The sequence below is a fragment of the Diabrotica virgifera genome, chromosome 2 (assembly GCF_917563875.1).
Source record: "Diabrotica virgifera virgifera chromosome 2, PGI_DIABVI_V3a".
Lineage (NCBI taxonomy): Eukaryota > Metazoa > Arthropoda > Insecta > Coleoptera > Chrysomelidae > Diabrotica > Diabrotica virgifera.
The window spans coordinates 113,011,572-113,035,448 of record NC_065444.1 but is presented as its reverse complement, the minus strand read 5'-3'; the positions used below and the strand labels follow the sequence as shown (position 1 = coordinate 113,035,448).

At 31.9% G+C, this 23,877-nt stretch overlaps 1 protein-coding gene across 2 annotated transcripts in view; it reads left to right on the top strand.

The window, feature by feature from the left end:
* LOC126880181 (vacuolar protein sorting-associated protein 54) overlaps nt 1–23,877 on the top strand; it is a 130,624-nt gene that overhangs the window by 11,362 nt on the left and 95,385 nt on the right. For both annotated transcript variants that reach the window (XR_007696468.1, XM_050643954.1), the window contains exons 3-6: nt 6,012–6,224; nt 11,948–12,163; nt 13,249–13,411; nt 17,002–17,490. Coding sequence is in view for 1 of the 2 variants with exons in the window: in XM_050643954.1 (XP_050499911.1) it covers nt 6,012–6,224; nt 11,948–12,163; nt 13,249–13,411; nt 17,002–17,490 (1,081 nt within the window). In the remaining variant the exon portion in view is untranslated. The remainder of the gene's footprint in view (nt 1–6,011; nt 6,225–11,947; nt 12,164–13,248; nt 13,412–17,001; nt 17,491–23,877) is intronic.

Here is a 23,877-nt window from a genome sequence, read left to right as displayed (position 1 = left end):
ATCTAAAAGTTTACCTCTAATTACTATATGAATATGTGATTCTGTGCTTTATTTTATTTTCTATTCATTATCCCGGTTTTTATAGCGTTCTCCACCTTCCTGTTCCTAGTTTCCTACTTCGTCAGTTGTTCCATAACAGCTAAACTACTCAATTCACCCAGCGGTCATGCAGGCGGAGTTTCTTTGGTTTATTACCAATCTATTTTCCACTATTTTTTTGTCAAAGTCATCTGATATTAGGGACCTGGAACTTAGTCCAAAAAGCCACTGCGCATCCGATAGCAATATTACTCAAAAATGACCGCTTTTAACAAATTTGCATGTTGCCAGGACCAAAAGTGGGTCAAAAATTTTTTAAACGTTTTTTTTTTTGTTTTTTTCCTAAAATTATTTTTTTTGCATGGAGCAAAGTTTTTTTTAGGTTTTTTGGATCATTCCAAACAGAAAAGGTCTTTAGTGACATTTCTCTAAAGTTGATAGTTTTTGACATATAAGCGATTAAAAATTGAAAAATTGCGAAATTGGCCATTTTTAACCCTCAAAAATATGTGAAAAACTGAAAATTTGAATGTTGCCAAGGTAGTTAGATATTCTTTAAACATCAGTTGATGAAATCCCGAAGAGTTTTTTGCAATACAATATTCAAAACTCCCTTGTTTTTTAATTGCTAATCAAGCGTGCGCGACACTATTTTCCACCGTTGCATGTGTATACAGTATGGTGCAAATGAAAGGAATAAATTCGTTATTTCGTAAACCGGCGACTTTAAGGAAAAATCCCGAAACAGGTCGATTTTTATTTTTAAGTTATGATATTGTGGCATATACGGTATACTAGTGACGTCATCCATCTGGGCGTGATGACGTAATCGATGATTATTTTAAATGAGAATGGGGGTCGTGTGCTACCTCATTTGAAAGGTTCTTCAGTTCTCTATTTAGTAATATAAACATTTATATAATTATTTATACAGGGTGTCCTTCTACTTCTTTTTTTGTCAAATACTTTAATTTAATAAAAATTTTTTGGACACCCTGTATAAATAATTATGTAAATGTTTACATTACTGAATAGAGAATTGAAGAACCTTTCAAATGAGCTACCACACGACCCCTATTCTCATTTAAAAAAAAACATCGATTACGTCATCACGCCCAGACGGATGAGGTCACTACTATACCATATGTGCCACAATATCATAACTTAAAAATAAAAATCGACCTGTTTCGGGTTTTTTTCTTAAAGTCGCCGGTTTACGAAATAACGAATTTATTCCTTTCATTTGCACCATACTTAGTGTGACCAACACCAATTCAGTCGAATTCGGGACAAGGCTAAAAAAAATACCCAAAATCCGGGACTTTTCAATGAAAATCGGGCCATTTTTTTAATTGTTATTGTTTTTGAATCGTCTTTTCAGAAGACGATAATTAAAATACTGAAGCGAAAAAGTCCACAGTTTGAGATTTCGCAGAACTATAATACCAGGATATAAAATGCATGCATTTTGGTTGTGGAATGAGTATTAAACTCTACTATAGAAATTGTCGACTTTTTTTCGTCCCATCAGTTCAATTTGATGTGAATTTTTAGAAGAATAACGTATTCAAAATTTTAAAATAGAGATTTACCAAAACGTTGAAAATTCGGATGGCTCGGAAGACTTGTCCGGGACGCCCGGACACGACTTTGTAATTCGGGCCATGTCCTGGATTTTTCGGAGTAGTTGGTCACACTAACCATACTGTATACACATGCAACGGTGGAAAATAGTGTCGCGCACGCGTGATTAGAAATTAAAAAACAAATGAGTTTTGAATACTGTATTGCAAAAAACTCTTCGGGATTTCATCAATCGATGTTTAAAGAATATCTACCTACCTTGGCAACATTCAAATTTTAAGTTTTTCACATAGTTTTTGAGGGTTAAAAATGGCCGATTTCGCAATTTTTCAATTTTTAATCGCTTATATGTCAAAAACTATTAACTTTAGAGAAATGTCACTACACACCTTTTCTGTTTGGAATGATCCAAAAAACCTAAAAAAACTTTGTTCCATGCAAAAAAAATAATTTTAGGAAAAAAACAAAAAAAAACGTTTAAAAAATTTTTGACCCACTTTTGGTTTTGGTCCTGGCAACATGCAAATTTGTTAAAAGGGGTCCTTTTTGAGTAAGATTGTGCAAAAAATCCGAATCGGAATATTTTTCCTAGCGGATGCGCAGTGGCTTTCTGGACTAACTTAGCAGAAGAGGGTTTCTGGATTTTAGATTATGTCATTTTAAGTTGTGAATATCTTGGTGTACAGGTAACGGTAAGATAGGATTATTATTAATCTTTTTATGTTGTCTTACTAGAACATTCTACTAGAACATTTGTGTAGGGTGCATCTTAATGATCTGTTTATCATTCGCATAGTACTGTGAACTTGGGGATCAACATATTCTGTTACATAATGCACCAGGGTCATCTCTGAATATCGCAGAGTATATGTTGGAGATCTCAAGTTTTAGTATATTGATTGTGAGTTTTCTGTCTTAAAAAGTGATGCTTAATAATTATCTGTCTATTATTTTATTATTGGATGAAAACAGCATACTTCAGTTTTGCTGGCATTAAGATAGTCTGCATTTTTTTAATAGTCTTTCAAGCTTTTTAAATCTGACATTAAAATTTCTTCCGTTGTTTCAATGAATTTATGTCTAGTCACAAGTGTTGAAGAGAAGTTGTGTAAGGACTGAGCCGTTTAGGAGTAGGTAGGTTGTTTAGTTTTCTTTCTTTATTTGTTTCGTCACCCATAACAACTTTGAGTCTTCTGTCACACAGCATTTGGTTGACAATTGTTCTGCAAATAGATCAATAATTGTTTTGCAAGGAATTATTTGTAAGAACTTGCATATGAGTCCTTCTCTTCGCACTGTATCATAAGCTGCTGTTATGACTAAATGCTACATATGTTTTGAGGCAATTCTGGATTTCTCCTTTGCTTTGGGCGCCATATTAATTAAAAAAATCATTATGTAGTCCATAAAATCCGGGGATTTACTTGTTTTTAAATCTTTGATTGCCTTTTCAACCTTTCCCGTACTAAAAAGTCTGCGGGGGCTGTTTATTTCTTGTGTAACCTTTTGTTCAATCTCAAATTAATCCCTTAATTTGTAATCTCACATTATTCTTAACTTCCTAAACTTTTATAGTTTCACCGTGTATAATTGAAACATTGGAAAACATATCGAGTAATATTTTAATTATTAGAGTCCAGTGAACTTTCTGCAACCTAAATAAATTGCCAAATCGTGGTATTTCCATACAAAAAGTTAGAACAAGACTTTGGACAAACTCAGTTCGGATTTAGAAATGCTCAAGGAACCAGAGAAGCATTATTGGCAGTAAATGTGCTAATACAGAGATGTTTAGATGTAAACCAGGACATCTATGTCTGCTTCCTAGATTATAACAAGGCATTCGGTACGGTGAAACATAATCCGTTAATAAAACTACTGAGAACAAAGAACATCGACCCACGGGATATAAGAATAATAAATAATCTGTATTATGAACAAGAAACTGTCATAAGAATAAATAATTTAAACACCAATAAAATAAAAATCAAAAGAGGCGTTAGACATGGCTGTGGCTTGTCGCCATCACTGTTTAATGCATACTCGGAAGAAATATTCAAAAAAGCATTAGAAGATGAAGTAGCAGGCAAAAAAATAAATGACCTACCCATATGTGAAATTAGATACGCCGATGACACAATACTAATAGCAGAAAGTATTACAGATCTACAAAGAATTTTAGATAAGGTTGTTGCAACGAGTGAAGAATTTGATCTGTCACTAAACATAAAGAAAACTAAATTCATGGTTACATCAAAGAAAAATATTAGAAACATCAATCTACACGTAAATAATAAGACGATAGAATGAGTTCAGAATTATAACTATTTAGGGACAAAAATTAGTGAAACAAACGATTATACCAAAGAAATCCGAATTAGAATAGAAAAGGCTAGAAGTGCATTCACTAATATGAAACAAATATTATGTAGTAGAGACTTCAGCCTAAATCTTAGAAAGCGAGTACTAAAATGTTATGTATTTTCTGTTTTTTTGTATGGTGTGGAGACATGGACTCTCAATAAACAATGCCTCAATAGATTGGAAGCATTTGAGATGTGGACTTATCGAAGAATTCTGAGAATCTCTTGGACAGACAGAATAACCAATGAGGAAGTACTTAGGAGCATACAGAACAGCAGAGAGGTACTGGATTCCATCAAAATAAGAAAACTTCAACACTTGGGTCATATAACACGTGGTGACAGATATGAACTCCTAAAATTAATTATGCAGGGAAAGATTCAAGGAAGGCGCAGCATGGGTAGGAGAAAAATGTCCTGGCTGAGAAATCTCAGAGAATGGTTTGGATGCAGCTCAACTGAACTCTTTCGGGCTGTAGTGTCAAAAGTGAGAATAGCAATGATGATTGCCAACCTTCGTCGCGGAGATGGCACGTAAAGAAGAAGAAGGTATTTCCATTTGAACTTCCTAAGTTTTGCAATAGCTTCCTCGATTAAACTGTAGTTTGCAAGTTCATAGTTCTTGTTACCATGCAAGTTATTGATGATTTGTATATTTTGATGAGATTATAAATTAGCCAAAGGGACTATTTTGAGTCGCAGTCTATTATAGAAAGTTACCTAACTAACAACTATAGTGTAATTATCAGTAGCTGTCAATAAAATCATATTTTTACTCCACACTTCAAATATTTATTTACCATCGTCGGTCGAGAAGAATCGTAGACAGGGCATTAGAAAACAATTCGAACCTGATATTTACATCGAATTGTCAACTTTTAAAGAAGTTTAAGTTCTTGTTTAATTTTAGTTCTTGTTTTAGTATATGCTTTATGGAATGGATTCTGTGATAAGTTCACTATTCTGGTAGATATCTGATCAGGAATAACTTAGTTTCTTTTGTTGTTGTTTTAGTTTTGTACCGCCACCAATTTTCCTCAGCAGACTCCAAGCTTTTTTACTAGACTGTCTGAAGTATAAATTTTCTTAAATAATCATTTCGTTGTAAAACGAAACAAGAGCCGTCTTATATTTCAGTTCGTTCAGAGAGCACCATAAGCACTCTAACCGGTTTCGAACCTTGTTAGGTTCTCATCAGAAATATAGGATGCATATAGGTCTATCTCTGAACAAACTGAAACAAATCGGAATGCTAGTATCGAATTACAACAAAACAATGTGATACGGGTGTCGTGGCGAAATCTGTTTAAAACAAGCGAATGTTTGAGTTCAATAAAATTAGAATAATATTAAAACTAAAACTTTATTGGGACCAAGTTTTCTGGGAACACCTTCGTGGTTTCTAAAATTTGCAAATCAACGAATGCTAGAGCAAAGAAGGCTGAGGAAGATCTAAAAGTTGCATCTCACTTCTCGCCTGTCCAGCGCGGTAAAATTGAAACGAAAAATGGTCCCGCATACTCAGGAGTAAAACTAATAGAAATAAATAATCATTTCGTTATAAAACGAAACTAGAGCCGTCTTATTTCTATTAGTTTTACTCCTAACTGAGTATGTGGGACTATTTTTCGTTGGAATTTTACCGCGCTGGACAGGCGAGAAGTGAGATGCAACTTTTAGATCTCCCTCCGCCTTCTTTGCTCCAGCATTCGTTGATTTGCAAATTTTAGAAACCACGAAGGTGTTACCAGAAAACTTGGTCCCAATATTATTCTAATTTTATTAAAGTAAAACTTTCGCTTGTATAAATTTTCAGTTGTATCTATGCATCTATTTTTGTTTCCATTTTTCGTCAAGAGCTATTTCCGAGTTTTCTTGTTTTTGGGACTTCTGGGTAATGCTAAAAGAGCTAGAGTGTTGGCAAGCCAGTCCAAAGATCTTTATCCTGGCCCTGGCTGATTTTTACGAGAAAAATTGGAACTACTCATAAATGTATTAGTACTCATTTAAAATATTCATTTTTAGGTGGATAAAGCCTTGGCCAGAGATTCCTTGAGACTGATTGGATTAGCAAGATCGAAATCCAACAATGTGGCTTTGTTAGATAAATTAAAATTAATGGCCACAGTGTTGCAGACACAACCAACGTTACAGCTTTTGCTGAGTTCTTCAGACTACGTAGGTGCTTTGGAACTTATATCCGGGACTCAAGAAGTTTTAGCCAAAGAGTTAGCTGGGGTAAGAATTGATTTCATAATATATGGTACTACACATTACATACTCTAAAAATAGCGCGAATGTTCTAGCCAGAAATAAACTCTGTAGACTATTTAGTTTCAATTTTAAACTAATAGTAGTAGCTAAAGCAGTTCATACAGAATGGGTAACATTAATACACTTATATTAGTTTAACAATAGACTTAAATATAAGATGATTATAAAAGAAATAAACGAAAATCCATAATAAATGATCTTTTAGCAGAATACAAAACAGTTCAACCATGTCCGTAATCCAAAGAAGGATACCAAACAGGAACTTTATTTCATAACAAACTTCATAAATCGCATAACAAAGAAAATCCACTTTAACAGTATTTAATCATTTAACATTAATAATCTTTGGGATATTGGTGAAAATTTTCACCTCATCATCATTATGTTTGCCTGTATCCCTATGTGGGGTCGGTTTCCGTAATTACATTTCTTCATCTAGAGATGAAGAAGATGTAGTTCCTTTCTATCGTAGTCACACCAATATTAACACACTTTACTGACTTGTTCTACCGTCTTCTTAGGTCTTCCACTCCTACTTCCAGGAAGCAATCCTTCGTATTGGATGATTAATTTCTCGACGTTGAACATGACCAAACGATTTTAACCTATGCTCTCTCATTTTGGCATCAACTGGTGCCACCCTTGATTTCCCCCAATATACTCATTCTTAATTTTATCCATTTTTGTCACTTCAGTAATTCATCTAAGCATTCTCATGTCTGCCACATGCATTCATTGTTCACTTTTCTTTTTAATTGCTCAACACTCAGTTCCGTACATCATCTGGTCATATGGCTGTTTTATAGATTTTTCCTGTCACCTTCATTGGAATTTTTCTGTCACACAACACACGACTCGCTTGTACCACTTCGTGCATCCAACCCTTATTCTATTGCATGTATCTCCATCTATTTCTTCATTATTCTGTAACACCAATCTTGATCATCATCAACTATTACCGTTCACAATTATTTCACCATCCAAAGATATCATTTTATTTGTAGTAATGAATCTAGAATGAACATTCCAAATACTCTGTTTTTGTCCTAGTAAGTTATAAGTTTTAAACCTTTTTCCTCAAGAGTTTGTCTCGACTGTTCCAGTTTTTGTTCTAAATTGCCTTCACTATTTCCTAATACTATTATCAGCATACATTAAGCACCAGGGAATGTTACACTGTAGTTCTCGCTGTTATCTGATCCAAAAATAATGAGAATAAAAATATTGACCAAGCACCGAGCGTTGGTGCAATCTTACTAGCACATAAAATTTATCAATCTCACCCACACCTGTCCTGATACTTTATAGTTATTACTCTCTTATACAGAGTGCCCAGAAACTCTACCGACAAACGAGGAGAGGATTTCAAGACAATTTAACCAAATTCAACTAGTCCGAAAATGTTTCCTAATAGAGCTAGAGCTCTTTGAAAATGGCGTCTTGTAATTAGTTTTTCTTAAATACCTCCAGAACGCTTCTAGTTAGAAAAACTGGTACGCATTTATCTTCCAGAGATAAATCGATTCCATCCATTGCAAATTTATAGTAATACCGGTCATAGGCATCCGTTTTGGGTAGAGTAACGGTTATTTTATCGCATAACTTTTTTGTCTTTAAATTTTAAGCATTTTTCACTTTGGATTATTAAATTGTGAGATATGCTAGTATTAAAAGGTACTGTTGATTTATGTCGGTAGGACACATCGTTTTCTAGAAAAATCGATTTGAAAATTTTTCGTCCCTTGAATTTGGACACAAATTGAAAAAAATTTTCAAAAAAAAAACGGTGTATTTTACCAACTTAAAGCAAGAGTAACTTGTACTACTAGAATACCTCATAATTTAATAATCTAGTGTCAAAAAGGCTTAAAAATTAAAGACAAAAAAGTTATGCGATAAAATAACCGTTGACCTACCCAAAACCGACGCATATGACCGCTACTAGAAATTCGCAATTAATGAAATCGATTCATCTCTGGAATATAATTAAACGTACAAGTTGTCGTTTTTCTAAATAGTTTTTTTTTTAAATTTAAAAAACGAAAAATTTTCAAATAGATTTTCTAGAAAACGGTGTATTCTATCGACTTAAAACAAGAGCATCTTTTAGTACAAGACTACTTCACAATTTAATAATCCAGAGTCAAAAATGCTTTAAAGTTAAAGACAAAAAGTTATGCGATAAAGTAACCGTTGCCCTACCCAAAACGGACGCCCATGACCGGTACTAGAAATTTGCAATAGATGGAATCGATTTATCTCTGGAAGATACATAGGCACACCTATTTTTGTTTTTCTAAATAGAAGCGTTCCGGAGGTATTTAAGAAAAACTAATTACCAGAAGCCATCTTCAAATAGCTCTAGCTCCCTTAGGAAGCGATTTCGGATTAAGTGAATTGGGTTAAATTGTCTTAAAATTATCTGAGGAATCTCCTGTATTCGTTTGTCGGCAGAGTTTCTCGACACCCTGTATAAATATGTCTCTCATAGTCTTTCCATATTCACCGCGGACTTATCTCTGATTGAGTTCCCAAGAATGATCATAGAATCTCTCAAGGAACTGTATCATTTGCTTTCTTAATATCAAGGAATATCAATGAATAACTACGAAATTACAGTACCTTTATGTACGAGCAACTAAAATATTTTTATCTATATTTGTGTATTGTATGCAACAACTTATTGGTTCCTAAGGTTGTATTATGTAATTTGCATTTTATTTAAATTTTGCAATATATTGTTTTGTTTTATTTTATTATCTTTTATTTAGCAATATTAACGATTTATGTAATTTCAACCAACAATTTGTAATTGTTATTGTTATTATCTGATTTTTTGTAAGCTTTGTCCATAAAATTGCACAATTTTCAGTGACAATAAAGTATATTTCTAATTCTAATCATATTATGAGGGTTGTTTCTTTATTTCTGTATTTTCCATCGATTACCTTCTGATGAAAGTTGCATCTGTTATTGATATGGCTTGCATAAAGCCAAACTGTTTAGCGAATATTTCGGTTTCTTCACTTATCCGTCATCAATATCTCTTTCCCTTATTTTCATGGTGTGACTTAGTAGTTTTGTTACTGTAGCTTATACATTGTTGTATATCTCCCTTGTTTTTGTAAACAGGTACTAATATACCACTTCTCGATTCGTTTGGCACTTATCCCACTTCCATAATTCTATTAAATAAATCTGTTATCCAAGTTGTCCCTCTCTCCTAATACTGTCCATACTTTAGCAAAAATATCATCTGATCCAATTGCTTTTCCTTTTTTATTTTCTGGAATGCTTGAACTAAATCTTCATTATTTGTTATTTTGGTGACCATGATGTTAGTGTTTCTGTTAACTCAACTGGTTTTCTGCCAAATTCTTGATTTAATAAACTGTCAAAGTACTTTCCCTCTCATTTTTATATCCTGTTCGTCAAATAGTATTTTATTATTTTCATCTTGGATAAATTGAATCTCATCTTTTGCGTTATTTGACCTATTTTTGGCTATTTTATATATCTTTTTTCTCCTTCTTTGGTATCAAGTTGATTGTATATTTAGTTTTTCTTGAACTTCGTTTGACCACCACAAGTCCTTTTATTCTCAAATTTCTATTCTGACGTTTTCCCAAGTATTTCAATAGTATCAATGATACTGGCCATTTCAATAGTATCAATGGCCCAAGTATTTCAATAGTATCAATGATACTGGCCATTTCAATAGTATCAATGGCCAGTATCAATGATACTGGCCATTTTCCAAGATGTATTAGAACTTACTTCATGTTCCAACTCATTTTCTCTACTATTTTTGCCCTGAATAGACCTTCTTTCTCATTTTCTAACATCCACCACTTGATTTTTTATGGCCCTCTCTGATAGTTTGGTTTTGCTTTCTCTTTTCACTTCGATGTCCAGCACAAGCAACTCATGTTGTTGGCCTAATGTCTCACTAACCTTGCACATTCACGTATATCTTTTCTTGTCATGAAATAGTCTATTTGAGAGTGATTTTGTCCACTTTTGTATGTAATAGAATGTGTTAACAATCGCAGATATCAGGGCCCTGATTCTAATTCAAATTTCGACTCAAAAACAGGTCGCAATCAATATGGCGACGTTGAAATGCGACTTTGCGATCCTTGTGGATTTCAGTTGAACTAACTAAAGGACATCATGAAATTTCGATAGGTCGCAATTAATTTCGACTCCTCAAAAGTGGTTAAAATTATAATTTCGAGTCGAAATTATTGTGACACGGACATGAATGAATGGCCGAAAGCGAGGTTAGGTTTAGTTTAGGAGATGTATTTTGTTTGTTTCTTGCAAGGAAAACTAAAGCAAAAGGTATTAATATGGCTGGGTTTTATGGAAATTTGCTGGTTTTGGAGGAATTAGATAGAATAGTATTAAATTAGAAATATAATAATTGAGAATGTCCACAACGTGAATTATCAACTCAATGAAAGATGTAAGTGAATAGTTTTAAATTAGAAATATAATAATTGAGAATGTCCACAACGTGAATTATCAACTCAATGAAAGATGTAAGGTAATAATCTGGGAAAATTAGTATAAATCAAGGAAAATTATGTAACAGCTATAATAATAATATAATAATAATGAGTTTATTTGTAACAATTAGTACATAATAATAAACCCAAGTTCTCACTGAAGTTGTTAGGTACATGGACTACCACTTGTGCGTGAGGGTTAAATTTTGATTATAAAACAACATTAATTTATCTTAAAGTTTACAAAAAGGTATTAAATAGTCTGTTTCGCTCATCTGTCTTTTATTTTATTTTTTTTTCATCATAACATTCCTGAGACCGCTCAAATAGTCCAATTTCAATTCTGTAAGTACGTTGAATAGGTATAGTGCTTTTTTATACGAAAATCATAGTTATGCTGGTGTATCATAATCTTTCTGGGTATTATTTCGACCGAAATTTTTTAAGTAACGTTTTAATTATTGCTAAACTATTGGTTAGATTGACGCCGGCCTCCTGATATATAATCTACTATAAAAAAATCTTTCATGTCACCAGTTTATTTAATTATTGATAAATAATTACTTCCCTAAAATTTTAATTGAAAATTGTAGATTTTTTTGGGAAAACTCGGATTTTCCGAGGAAAACTTTTGTTGAAGGAAATCGAAAAAAAAAAATAACTGTGCAGAACTAAATTACGGTGAATTTTGTTTTAAGTGTTTTTGGTTAATGGAAAAATCTTTGGAGTTATAGAGCACTGATTGAAAAAAAAAAGAAGATTTAGGAGTGCTAATTTGTTTATAAATAAAATAACACACTTTCTGCGGACTTGTCATTATTAAGCAATCCTAAGATTCGATTTTAGCAATAAAATAGCTGGTAAATAACTTTTCCTAAAAATGACATTTTTTCGATAATTTGCCCAGACTATCAACAAACGTTGCGGTGGTTGCATGCCAATAAATTCAATAAACAGGAGGACCAATCCAAATTCTGAGCAGTGTCAAAATGATAACGTTAATATCCCCAGTTGGAACTATGTACTATCGAAATGAATAAAAATCGCTATAAATTGCGACTGTCATGGCGGGTCGAAATTAAATTGCGACCTCGAAATGAATTAGAATCAGGCCCCATATAAATTATGATATTATAATAGCAGAATGGTAATAATTATTTGAATTATTTTTTAAAGGTCACAAGTCTTAGACACCTTCCTTCTCAGCTCAAGGAAATGCAAAAACTGATAGACAAAATGCTAAGCACTGAATTTGAACGTTACGCTGCCGCGGATCTTCACAGGCCATTAGATTTTGAAAGTGCAGGTGTTTTAGAACCCGAAAGATTAGTAAGCTTAGTGGCTGGCCTGCTGAGACAAAATCATTTGCACTTTTTAGAAGTTTATAAACAGGTGAGTTTCAACGAATATTGATTGACTTTGTAATAATTATTTTGCAGAAATTTCATGTGGTGGACTCAAGATACTGTTTGTAACAAAAAATTTTGGATGTATGTTGGAAAGATTCTTGTCTTGTCGTGAGTTTTTCTTGTGCGGAGCAGTTATATATAGGTTTTATTCTCTTTTCAAAAATTAGTGTGTTCATCATGTACCATCATCAAATTTAGTTTTAGTCGGATATTCTTGAGGTGCTTGCAAATGTTGAGTAAATATAATAAGGGGCCTAGAAAAGTGACTTGTGGGAAGCTTGTTGTAATTTTTCTACAAAAGTCGTTCTTATGAAGAAAATTCTCGAATTAAAAAAAATTAAAAATACCAATCCCAAAATTTTTATTTTTTTTTACTGTTGATGTCTGTGCAGTTTAACAGATGTTATTATAGGCAATTGAAATTGGCAAACAAAGCTGACAAATAATATATTCTGCCATATATTAAATTAGTTTCCATAGAAGCTTCTAGTTAATTCTGCATTGCAACAGAACATTCCAGAACAATCAGGAAGATTCCAGATACTTCTACACGTGTTTTACTTGACCTGGGTTTTCTTTTTCCGCGTTCAAGGTAGTTTTCAGTGTTCTGGAGCAGAAATTTCCATATCTTTTATATCGATTTTAAATTTCTGATGCAGTAAAATCATAAGCTTGCATAATTTCCTTTGTCATTTCCGCTGCAAATGACCATGCAATTTTGGATATTTTGATGTTCCTTTTTCTTTCTTCATTTTTTCGAAAGTACGCTTGATATCGATTTTATAGGTGGTCATTTCGATCAGTAATTAATATTCTAGCCTACTAATCGTAATTCGGTATTCTTTCCTGTAGTCCTTTTCCTGTAAATGTTTCTTTTTTAACAAGGCCTCACCCCTACTAGCCTCACTTTCGAATTCGCCTCAATTATTCGGGATTGGAATCGACTCGTTTACTATTAAACTACTCGAACCACCTTAAGTAACACAGGCAGAATTAATTAGTTAATTTATCTTTGAATATAAAAAATGCAAAGAAGCAAACTTGAGCTAATTTCTTTTTATTATTTAGGAAGCAGTAACAGCAGCTCAAGCCCTTCTTAAACAACTTATGATCGAGCAGTTAGCAGATGCAGAGGATGAACTCAACGAGCTGACCGGATCCGGAGAAATAGCACCAAGTATGGACGCAGCCCATTGGTTGCGTGTTATTAGATCTGCAAGTGCGGCCTTAAGTAGGTATCAGACACTATTTTGGTAGCGCATGGTTAATAAAAAGACGAGCAGTCTTGAACCAATTCATCATCATATTTTTTGCCTAATTAAATTTCTTAATGGGCTGGTGTCTTCGGCCTATCACTATCTCATAAAAAGGTCTCGTATAACAATTTTTTAATACGATTAAGGGAATATCCTAGTGTAAAAGTACGAAATTCATACAGTTTTTTTGGGAATTTTTAAAATAAAAAATACTGTAGATACCAATTGTTTGAAAATTTTGCATGAGCATTTATTATAAAAAGAAGTACATGTAAAACAATTTTCATAAAAAAATATTAAAATTAAATGATTTATGAGCGATCTGCTGGCACCGTGAAAAAAACATAGCTCCACTGCTGTAGTGATTGGGACTAATAGAGATCCTGAAACATAAAATTTCAAAGTGATCATTGAAATATAAGTTATTTCCTATGCCATCAAATGTGATAATGTATAATACATTTAAGGACGTTGTGAGATAATACTACTTTTATTAAATGTAATTATATTTTACTACTCAATTCAGTTACATGTGCCATAAGTCAAGTGATTAATAAAAAAAAAAGAATTTAAATATCTGAAAGTATAACTTTACCTCTAACTTAACTAAAGTATATCTGAAAGTATAACCATTAAAAGATTTTCTAAAAGTCAATACATACCTACAGGGTGTTTCATTGGGAAAGTAACATACGTTACCTGTAGAAAGAGGACACTAGGCGGTCTCAAAAATATCATACGTAATGAGTCTTACTTCACTAATAACAAAGATACTGTGTGTTTTATCTATTCTGCCATTTTCTTATTTGGTTCATAACTTTTTAACCACACTGTATATTTATTTTATATTTGGCACGCAAATATTCTTTAAGGTGTGCAATAAATTAATTTATTTACAGGGTGTTGTTTTTGGGTCGGAACATTTTTCCAATATTTTTTAATCCGGACCTGGATTTTTTACAATTGTAAATAAATTAATTTATTGTACACCTTAAAGACTATTTGCGTGCCAAATATAAAATGAATATACAGTGTGGTTAAAAAGTTATGAACCAAGTAAGAAAATGGCAAAATAGATAAAACACCCAGTTAGGTTATTAATGAAGTAAGGCCCATTAAGTATGGTATTTTTGAGATCGCCTAAGTGTCCTCTTTCTACAGTTAACGTATGTTACTTTCCCAATGAAACACCCTGTATATACATATTGTATTAATAAAGTTATTCAAAATCTGCATCTACGATTTCTACCCTTATTTGGTCAAAATGGAATGCAACAAACACTATGAATCATATTTTTATAGTTATAATATATTAATAAACTGTCCTGCAGTTGAACTTTTCGGTATATCCACTGCGGGCGCTTAAATCGCACTACAATAGGCCATGTGGGTTCGTGCGCATATCGAATAAATGATTCAGTTGAAATAAGAAAGCCTCCTGTATCGCTCACGATATTTTCAAAATTGTTTTTTTTGTCAAGCTATTGTAATAATAGAGCTTATATGGTAAAACGTAATATATTTTTGTTGGCCAGTTTTAAACCTTTCTCCTCAAGAACTTAACTCCACTGTTCTAGTTTTTGTCCTAAGTCGCTTTCACTATTTCCTACTAACACTACATCATCAGCTTATACTAAGCACCAGAGAATGTTACCATGTAGTTTCGCTGTGATCCAAAATACTGAGAATAAATCGCTGGTACATATATATGATTAATGTGATTCCTAATACATTTCCAGTGAAAATAATAACTCTTTGATAAGTGTTGGCGATACAATTTTTTTTATATGCGTGTCATAATAGATGCCGACGAAAACAATTATTTCCCTTTCTGTTTCTGTTTCTGTCGACGAAAACAATTATTTCTGAGAACTTTTAATTATAATTTTCGTGGACCCACAAACAGATATGATGTTTTTTGCTGATACTCCTCAAAAAATAAATTTTTTCGCTAACACTTTATTAGGGATTATAATTTTCACAATCATATAATCGAAAATAATATTTTTCGCGGCGTTCATTGAAGTTCTACTCTTAACGGCATTTTTCGGAGTTATACTTTTTGTAGGCGGCGGCGAAATAAGGACTATGCACTGAACAATACTACTTTCACATGAAATTTATTTAACACTAGTTGTTACTCCCTCAGACATATCTCTCACAATCTTACAAATTCACTCATTTCTTATTGAATGCCCTCCATAGAATCTCCTATCATATGCTTTCTCAAGATCTGTGATCTTTATTTCTGTATTTTTCCATCAACTGCCTTATATTAAAAATTGCATCTGTTGTTGATCTGCCTTGCATAAAGCCAAACTGATTATCGGATTTTTCAGTTTCTTCACGTATCCGTTTATCAATAATTACTCTCTTCCTTATTTTCATGGTGTGACTAAGTAGTTTTATGGCCCGGTAGTTTGTACATTGTTGTATTGGCGATGTTGTCACAATGACGACCTCCCGTGGATTTCGGCGGAACTAAAATTGAGGGCGTTTTTCTTTTTATTGGTATGCTATAATGGGGCTTTTAATGTCAAATTGTTGTTAAAATCGTTGTCAGTATTTTCGAAATGTACTGCTTCAGTACTTTCGAAATAATTAATACACTGCTTCTCCATCCATCTGACGTTTGTCAAACTTCTATAATTCTACTGTATTTCCTTTCTATTTTTTGAAGTGCTTGAACCACTTTTCGTTTGTTATTTAAGTAACCATTGCTGTTACTGTCTCCGTTAATTCAACTGGTTTTCTGTTAAAGTCTTTATTTAATAAACTATCAAGGTACTTTTCCATCTCTTTTTGCCACCTTTTTCGTGAATTAGTGTTTTATTATGTTTATCTCGTATACATCTAATCTGATTAAAATATTTTGCTTTTTTTAGGTCTATATTTGCTACTGCTACTTTCGCTTCCTTTTTGGCGACCATATAGTTTTGAAGCATGACACTGACAACCTCTTGTATTTCTTTCCCTTTTGAATTTTTTATTGAGGTTACAAGCTGTCATCTTAAAACAATGTTTTCTCTGCATACAATCGGGCAACTTTAAGCAAAGAGCTTTTTTGGCTCCTTTTATCTAGGAAAAAAAAACAAGGTTATGCATCCAAAATATGTGATATTGTTTTTTTGTCAGGTATTAATGTCGCATCGTAAATGGTCCATTTATACATAGTACATGATGAAAAGGAAAAATCAGAGGGATAGTCCACAAAAGTTATAGTGTGTTTAGATAAATGTATATATTATATTTGAGCCCATTCAGATCAAAACCTGCTAAATCCTAAATTTTTCGTTCTGCTAAATCCAAACTAAAAGTACAAATTTCTGAAGATGTAAGGGACATGCAAAGAAATGACAAATTAATGTGCTATTTTATGATATTTGTTAATGCCCCTCTGACTGTGAAATGGTGGATACTTTTTGGAAATGTAACATTTTTAATGTTTTGGTGCCTCCTGACTAAATTTCAAAACATGGATCTAGCAGGTTTTGATTCTATAGGCTTCATTTTAGAAAAAAAAAATCATGAAACGTGTCAAAGTTATAACATTGTAATTTTTTAGCGAAAATCATCGAACGTGTGAAAGCTGTTCATGATGTCATTAAAGAAACGGCAGCAGCAAGTGCCGGCCTATCATCCTTAGAAACATCAACAAGCATATCCTCCACGCCCACAGAAAATTTCCTCACACTCGAGGAACACAATCGTATAGAATTAAAATTACGCGATCTCCTTAGTTCAGTTTGCGATTACTGCAACGAGAGAATCGCATCTCTAGTCAGTACTCAATCGGATAAACAAACAGTAACGTCTGCTCAAGTTATAGAACTATCTAATATCGTCGAAAGTTTTACGGAAATGTGCGAAAGGACATGTGGCGGACGTCAAAGCGCGGCTTTGAAGGCGGCGTTTAAAATTCAGGCAGGAAATTATGTACATAAGTTTCACACACAACGGAAAAATAAGTTACAGTTGCTACTAGATGCCGAAAGATGGAAAGTGGCTGAGGTACCTTCGGAAATACAGATTTTGGTGGATAAATTAGCGTCAGGTAAAGTATTTTACTTGGAATTCATTATTATTAATATCCTCAATACTTTGACTCACACATTTTTGTTAACTTACCACCCTTGATTTGTTTTTCAAAATTTTACTCCCTAGTGTGTATATGAAAAAAATGTCTACAATTGTAGACATTGGTAGTCAGTGAAATAAATTTTAGTATTTATTGAAAAATGGAAATACAGTAAAAATTTAAATAAAATGTAGGTGTAAGTAATGTAAGATATAAGTAAGTAATGTAAAATATATTTATTTATTTTTCATGGAAGTTCACAAAAACATTTGCCATCTTTTTGAAGGTACATAATATGCTCCTTACGTTTAGTGTAAGTCCATCTGTAGTTGTCCTTACAGCCAACATTGTGACTTCGTCCAGGAAGGGATACCCCAGTTCGCTTGGGCTTAATTGCACAGCTTGAGGAGGCCTTACTTCAATGCTAGTGTGACTTAGTTGAATACAAAACTCATCTTTTGAAGCCCTCCCCATTTTCTTCCTGAAAATGTCATTGCCCTGCTTCATGAGCACTTCTCCTACCTCCATTCTGAAGTGCAACAACTTATTTTTCGTTGGGCGACGGAAGTAATTAGCAATATTTTCTGTACTCTTAAAAATAATTTATAAGTGCCATATCCACCGCATGCAATATTGTTCTCATTGTTCATTTTTTTGAGCAAATTTTTGTTCATATATTACTAAGACAGCTTTGACGGCTCCGCCCATTGAAGTATTGTATTTCTTCATGATTTGACTTGGATTTGTTTCGTTCTTTTGTAGTTTTATCCCAACGTTTTACTTCGTCTTAGTCTCCTATTCCTTACATAGTATGAAGCCAATGATACTGGGTTATTCTCCAGTTAGTTGACCAAAACAATTCCACCATTTGATATCACTTCTTTAGGAGGTTTAAATAATCTGTTTAGACTGTCAGTACCCGTCATATATAAATAGATTTTTGATCCAGGACCTCGATAAAAAGTGAAATAACAAAATAATGTGTGTCTTCGTGGCGTTAAATTTTCGGAGAGATATAACACTACTGCGGCTTCCTGGCCAGATTTTTTAACTTCTTTAGGATTTCTTTCCGTTGTATTCCCTTAGCAAAAAAACGTGGCCTTTGAAAGAAAACATTGTTCTTTGTTCTCGACTTCTAGCTCCTTGCATCTATTCAGTGCTGAATTGAAGATTGGTCTCCACAGCTTGTCGTTCTGATATTGGTCCTCTAAATTGTTAACAAAATGTAGATTGGTCCAAAGTTTGTAGAATCTATTTATGGACATTTTCTCATGAAATACTATAACCTTTAATGATTTATTCCAGTATACTTAGACGTGGAAACTTCAGGCAACCAATAATCATGGTGTAATCCAAAGAAAGCTTTCAGCCCTTTCAAATTGGTTGGTTAGAATTGATTGTCATTATTATGAAGCGTACAAAATATTTTACCAATAAATATTTAATATTGGTAATTTCATGATGTTAGTCTATTGGATTTTCATTCTCAAGTAAAAAGTTTTGGTTTGATTGATTGTTCTTTCAAAAACAAACTTCTGGTGTGGAATGTCATGTTGCATCCATGTGATTTCATTTGTTTGGGATATAGGCACATTTATAAGCACATGTATAAGCGCATATAAAAAAATAAAATGTCCCTTTTATACAATAGTCCACAATTGGAGACACCCAATTTTACTGACTTATTACAGTCACTAAAAGAAAACTACAAAATTTTTATAAAAATGTAATAATAATATTATACAACACAAGTACATATTATTATGTTTGTATTGTGTCGTTATATACTTTTTCTCAGAGACTTCTTTCAGTGTGTCACAGTTTTTCGATTTCTTTCTAACGCATTAAGTTGGAAGTGACAGAAAAAAGGTACGTCAGTGATTATACTCATTTCTAACATTTATTCTAGTTGTTGATAGATGGCGCTATAATAAAAAATGATTTACGTATTATCTATATGACTATAATAATCTGTACAATTTATACGACTATAGAAATCAAAGAACATATCTTTTTATAAATGCAATAAACACGATTACGTCATGCAATGATTCTCTACATTCTTAAAATCATATATAACGTCAAAATATATGACACACTGAAAGACTGGACTACCTATAGATATGTAATAGGTAAATTATTTTTTCCGATTATAGCGCCTACCATCAACAACTGGAATAAATATTATAAATATGTATAATCACACTGTTGTTTGTCACTTGTGACGCACTGAAAAAACCCTCTGAGAAGCACCATATAATAGTTTTATGCTTCTGTTTAGTATGGTAACAAATCACCTTAAACTAAGCAATACTTATTACAGGATGTCTGTGGATATATAGGTTTGCTCTAGCATCAGTTTGAAACGGTTTAAAATTATCAGAAACATGCGCATTTGTTTGATGGAGTTCAAGTACACAAATTACTAGGTTGAAACTACTGGTCGAGCGTTCTAACGAAAGTAAATTTTGATTTGGAAACTGGCTTGAAACGGTCAAAAGAGTTTTGCGGATTTTTTTCGGGTTTCAGTTTGTGACTTGCGCAATGGAATTATTTGTTTGAAGTTTATAAATTTTAATGAAAGTAATACGTTTTGACTATTACTCACCATTATTTACGTTTATAACATTCATTTTCATAGCATAACTCTTGAAATTTTTGATACTTATAAGAAAAATGTATTTCTAATCTAACCTCAAAATTATACATAAAAACAAACATAAACTAGTCACAGAACAGAAATTTTATTTGATATTTGATGTTGGTATTTTCTCTGATAAAGAAGCGTTCTAGCAAAAAACGGTTTGTTACCAGTTTGTCGATTGAACATGCGCAGTAAAGCAGTACAATAATCTGGTGTCAAACCATACAAAACTACATGCTAGAACAAATCTGTCACGTAATAGGCCTTTTCATCAAGTAACGAGAGCATGCGCAACCACGTTTTTCGTACATTTTGATCAACAATTGAGAGGTTAATCACCACTACTTGTTTATAACGATGTAAAAATACTTAAGATGGAACCTATGAATAAATATTTTGAGTCCAAAATATTCCGGTCTGTTTTTAACATTCCGGAAACACTTGTTTTGTTTCCTGAATGTTAAAACCTACCATTCCGGACCTAACCTAACATGTTTGTTTACAAAAACTGCACGAAAAAAGGCTGACACTATTTTGGTGATTTATTTATTTAGCGTATGGCTATATCACAGTTTTTGTATATAAATAAAGTTAACAACACATTATAAATAATAATTAATTTTTATATTATATTTTATACAGGGTGATTGATTAGTGGGGTAAAGCTCAATAGATCCGCTATAGTAATAGAGAGCAATAAAAGTTAGTAACAAAAATTTTAGCCACCTTCGAGCTTCACATTACAAAATTAGTTAGAATGTTACAGGGTGTTCGATAACACAGGGGCAAACCAAACTTATGTTTTTTTAAGTGGAACACCCTATAATTAGGGCTTACAATACCGGGATTCCGGGATACCGGACGATTTTTGTCCGGTATTCGATACCGGTATTTATTTATTTTTTTTTTGTAAGCATTTATTAGCAATCATAATTACATATTATATAAGCTAATTTGATAACAAGTACAATAACATATATCAATGTATTATTTATTGTACACTAAAATGGCGTTTTTATAATAATATAAAAATATTATAAAAATTTATAATAAAAATACCGCTATTTCGGTATTAGCTTAATTTATAAAAAGTGAATTGATGCACAATAAACTTTCTTCTAAGATATTTTTTGCTATTGCAAGAAATTATTTTTGAAGATAAACAACCAATATCATTGTAAACAATATTTAATAAACACGTTTATTATAGCGCTTTCTAAAAGCGCGAATGTCGTTAATTTAAGGCGAAGGGTTATATCAGCTTCTACAATCAAATTATTAAATCTCGTTTATACAAATACATAAAATGAGTTATATAAAAATTCTTTAATATTTAAATAAAACGGGATAATACCTTTAATATTTAAAATTAGACTACTTTATTTTATAAATAAGCCGTAAGATTTATTAATCAGAATTTTTTTTTACATTTTCAGATCCATTTTTCATTTTTTTGTGTATTGTGGTGTATAAATTAGGCTCACTTATTTTCTGAATTATTAATAATAATTGAAAATATATAACGGTCCAAATACAGAGTAATCCCTATAAAATATTTGTCACAGTAAGTTAATCTTTGTATTAATATATTTTAAAGTTAAATTAATTTACAAATAGCAAATTTCATAAGTAAAAAGTACTATCCTATTGTATGCAAAATTTATCCTAGAATCAAATATATAGTTTTTCTATTTGCACATTTTTTGTATCTATCTATTCCTACTCTCTATGTAATGTTATAAACAACATCTACTAATTTCAAAACAAAATTTAATAGGTTTCGTATATTATTTAATAACAAGTCGTTATAACAACTGAGGATAGTATAAATAAAACGTGTATATTTTTTATTCATAATACCGGTTTTTAATACCGGGATCCCGGTATTTGAAATTTGAAATACCAAATACCGGTATTGAGATTTTGGCTCGGTATTGTAAGCCCCACCTATAATATTTTATTTTAAATTCGAAATTCTGTTAACTTCTCCATCGCAAAAATATAAAGGTTTGTTATGTTGTACGGGGTATTTACAAAGTTATAACGAATTTTATATGAAAATCGTAACAAGTTCAACTCCCTGTATAAATAAAAATAAGCAAAACAGCAATAGTTTATTAATGCCATAGTTTTTTACGTATTGTCAAAATTTTCAAGAATGATTGATATTGCTAATTTTCTTTATATCAAATACAGGGTGAGTTAAAACGCAAGTACATTATTTTCTCAGTAATTTTAAATGGAACACCCTGTATTTTATATCACTATTGAAAAGTACCATTACCATACTTTAATTTTTAAATAACATTCCCTATGTCTAAATTTATTAGTTTTCGAGATATTTTCATTTTTCAATGGACCAGTAGCGTCACCAGAATTTAATAAACTGGACTGATTTTTTTGGGGTTACGTTAATAATGAAGTGTATAAAATACCTCCAAAACAAGGGATGAGATGAAAAATATAATACAAAGTGTATTTCGATGTGTTAATTTACAAATGCTTCGTAGAGTAAGTAGCTCATTCAATGATCGTTTTTAGGCGTGCATAAATGTGTTAGGAGGTAATTTTGAACACCTTATGTAATTAAATATTAAAAATATTTTATTAAAAATAGCTTCCAATTTTTTCAAACACGTTTCTTGTGCAAAATGTATTACTGATAAATTATTTTTCGTTCTTTATTTGTTACATTGTTACATTTACATACAAAAGTAGTGTTTAATTGTCTTCACAAAATGTTGTATTTTGTGTTTGTGTATTTTTTTGTAAACTCTATTAATAATTTCCTTTCTTTATTTGTTACATTTACATAAAAAAGTATTTTTTAATTGTTTCGAAAATGTTGCATGTTGTGGTTGTGTTTTTTTTTTTTGTAAAATGTATTACTAATAAATTATTTTTATTTCTTTATTTGCTACATTGTTACATTGATTACCGGATTGATAATCAGTAATCGTCAATTGTCAATTCAGTCATATCTTACTTAAAATTTAGATAAATTTAGACACCTTAAATAATTTGCTCTGAAAAATGAAAACATCTCGAAAACTAATAAATTTGGACATAGGAAATGTTATATAAAAATTAAAGTACGGTAATGTTACTTTTCAATAATGATATAAAATACAGGGTGTTCCATTTAACATTACTGAGAAAATAATGTACTTGCGTTTTGACTCACCCTGTATTTGATATAAAGAAAATTAGCAATGTCAATAATTCATGAAAATTTTGACAATAACTAAAAAATATGGCATTAACAAACCACTGCTGTTGTGCTTATTTTTATTTATACAGGGAGTTGAACTTGTTATAATTTTCATATACGATATTGGTTATAACTTTGTAAATACCCTTTATAACATAACAAACCTTTATATTTTTGTAATGGAGAAGTTAACGGGATTTCGAATATAAAATAAAATATAGGGTGTTCCATTTAAAAAAACCAAAGTTTGGTCTGCCACTGTGTTATCGAACAACCTGTAACATTCTTTTTTTCTGTAAGTAACTAATTTCGTAATGTGAAGCTCAAAGTTGGTTACAATTTTTGTTATTAACTTTTATTGCTATCTATTACTATAGCCGATATATTGAGCTTTACCCCACTAATCAATCACCCTGTATATATTTTGGTGATGAAAAGTTCTTTTGTAAAACGATGCGGATTGTGGGTAGCGTGGATACGGGAAAATTAGTGTCTATAATTGTAGACA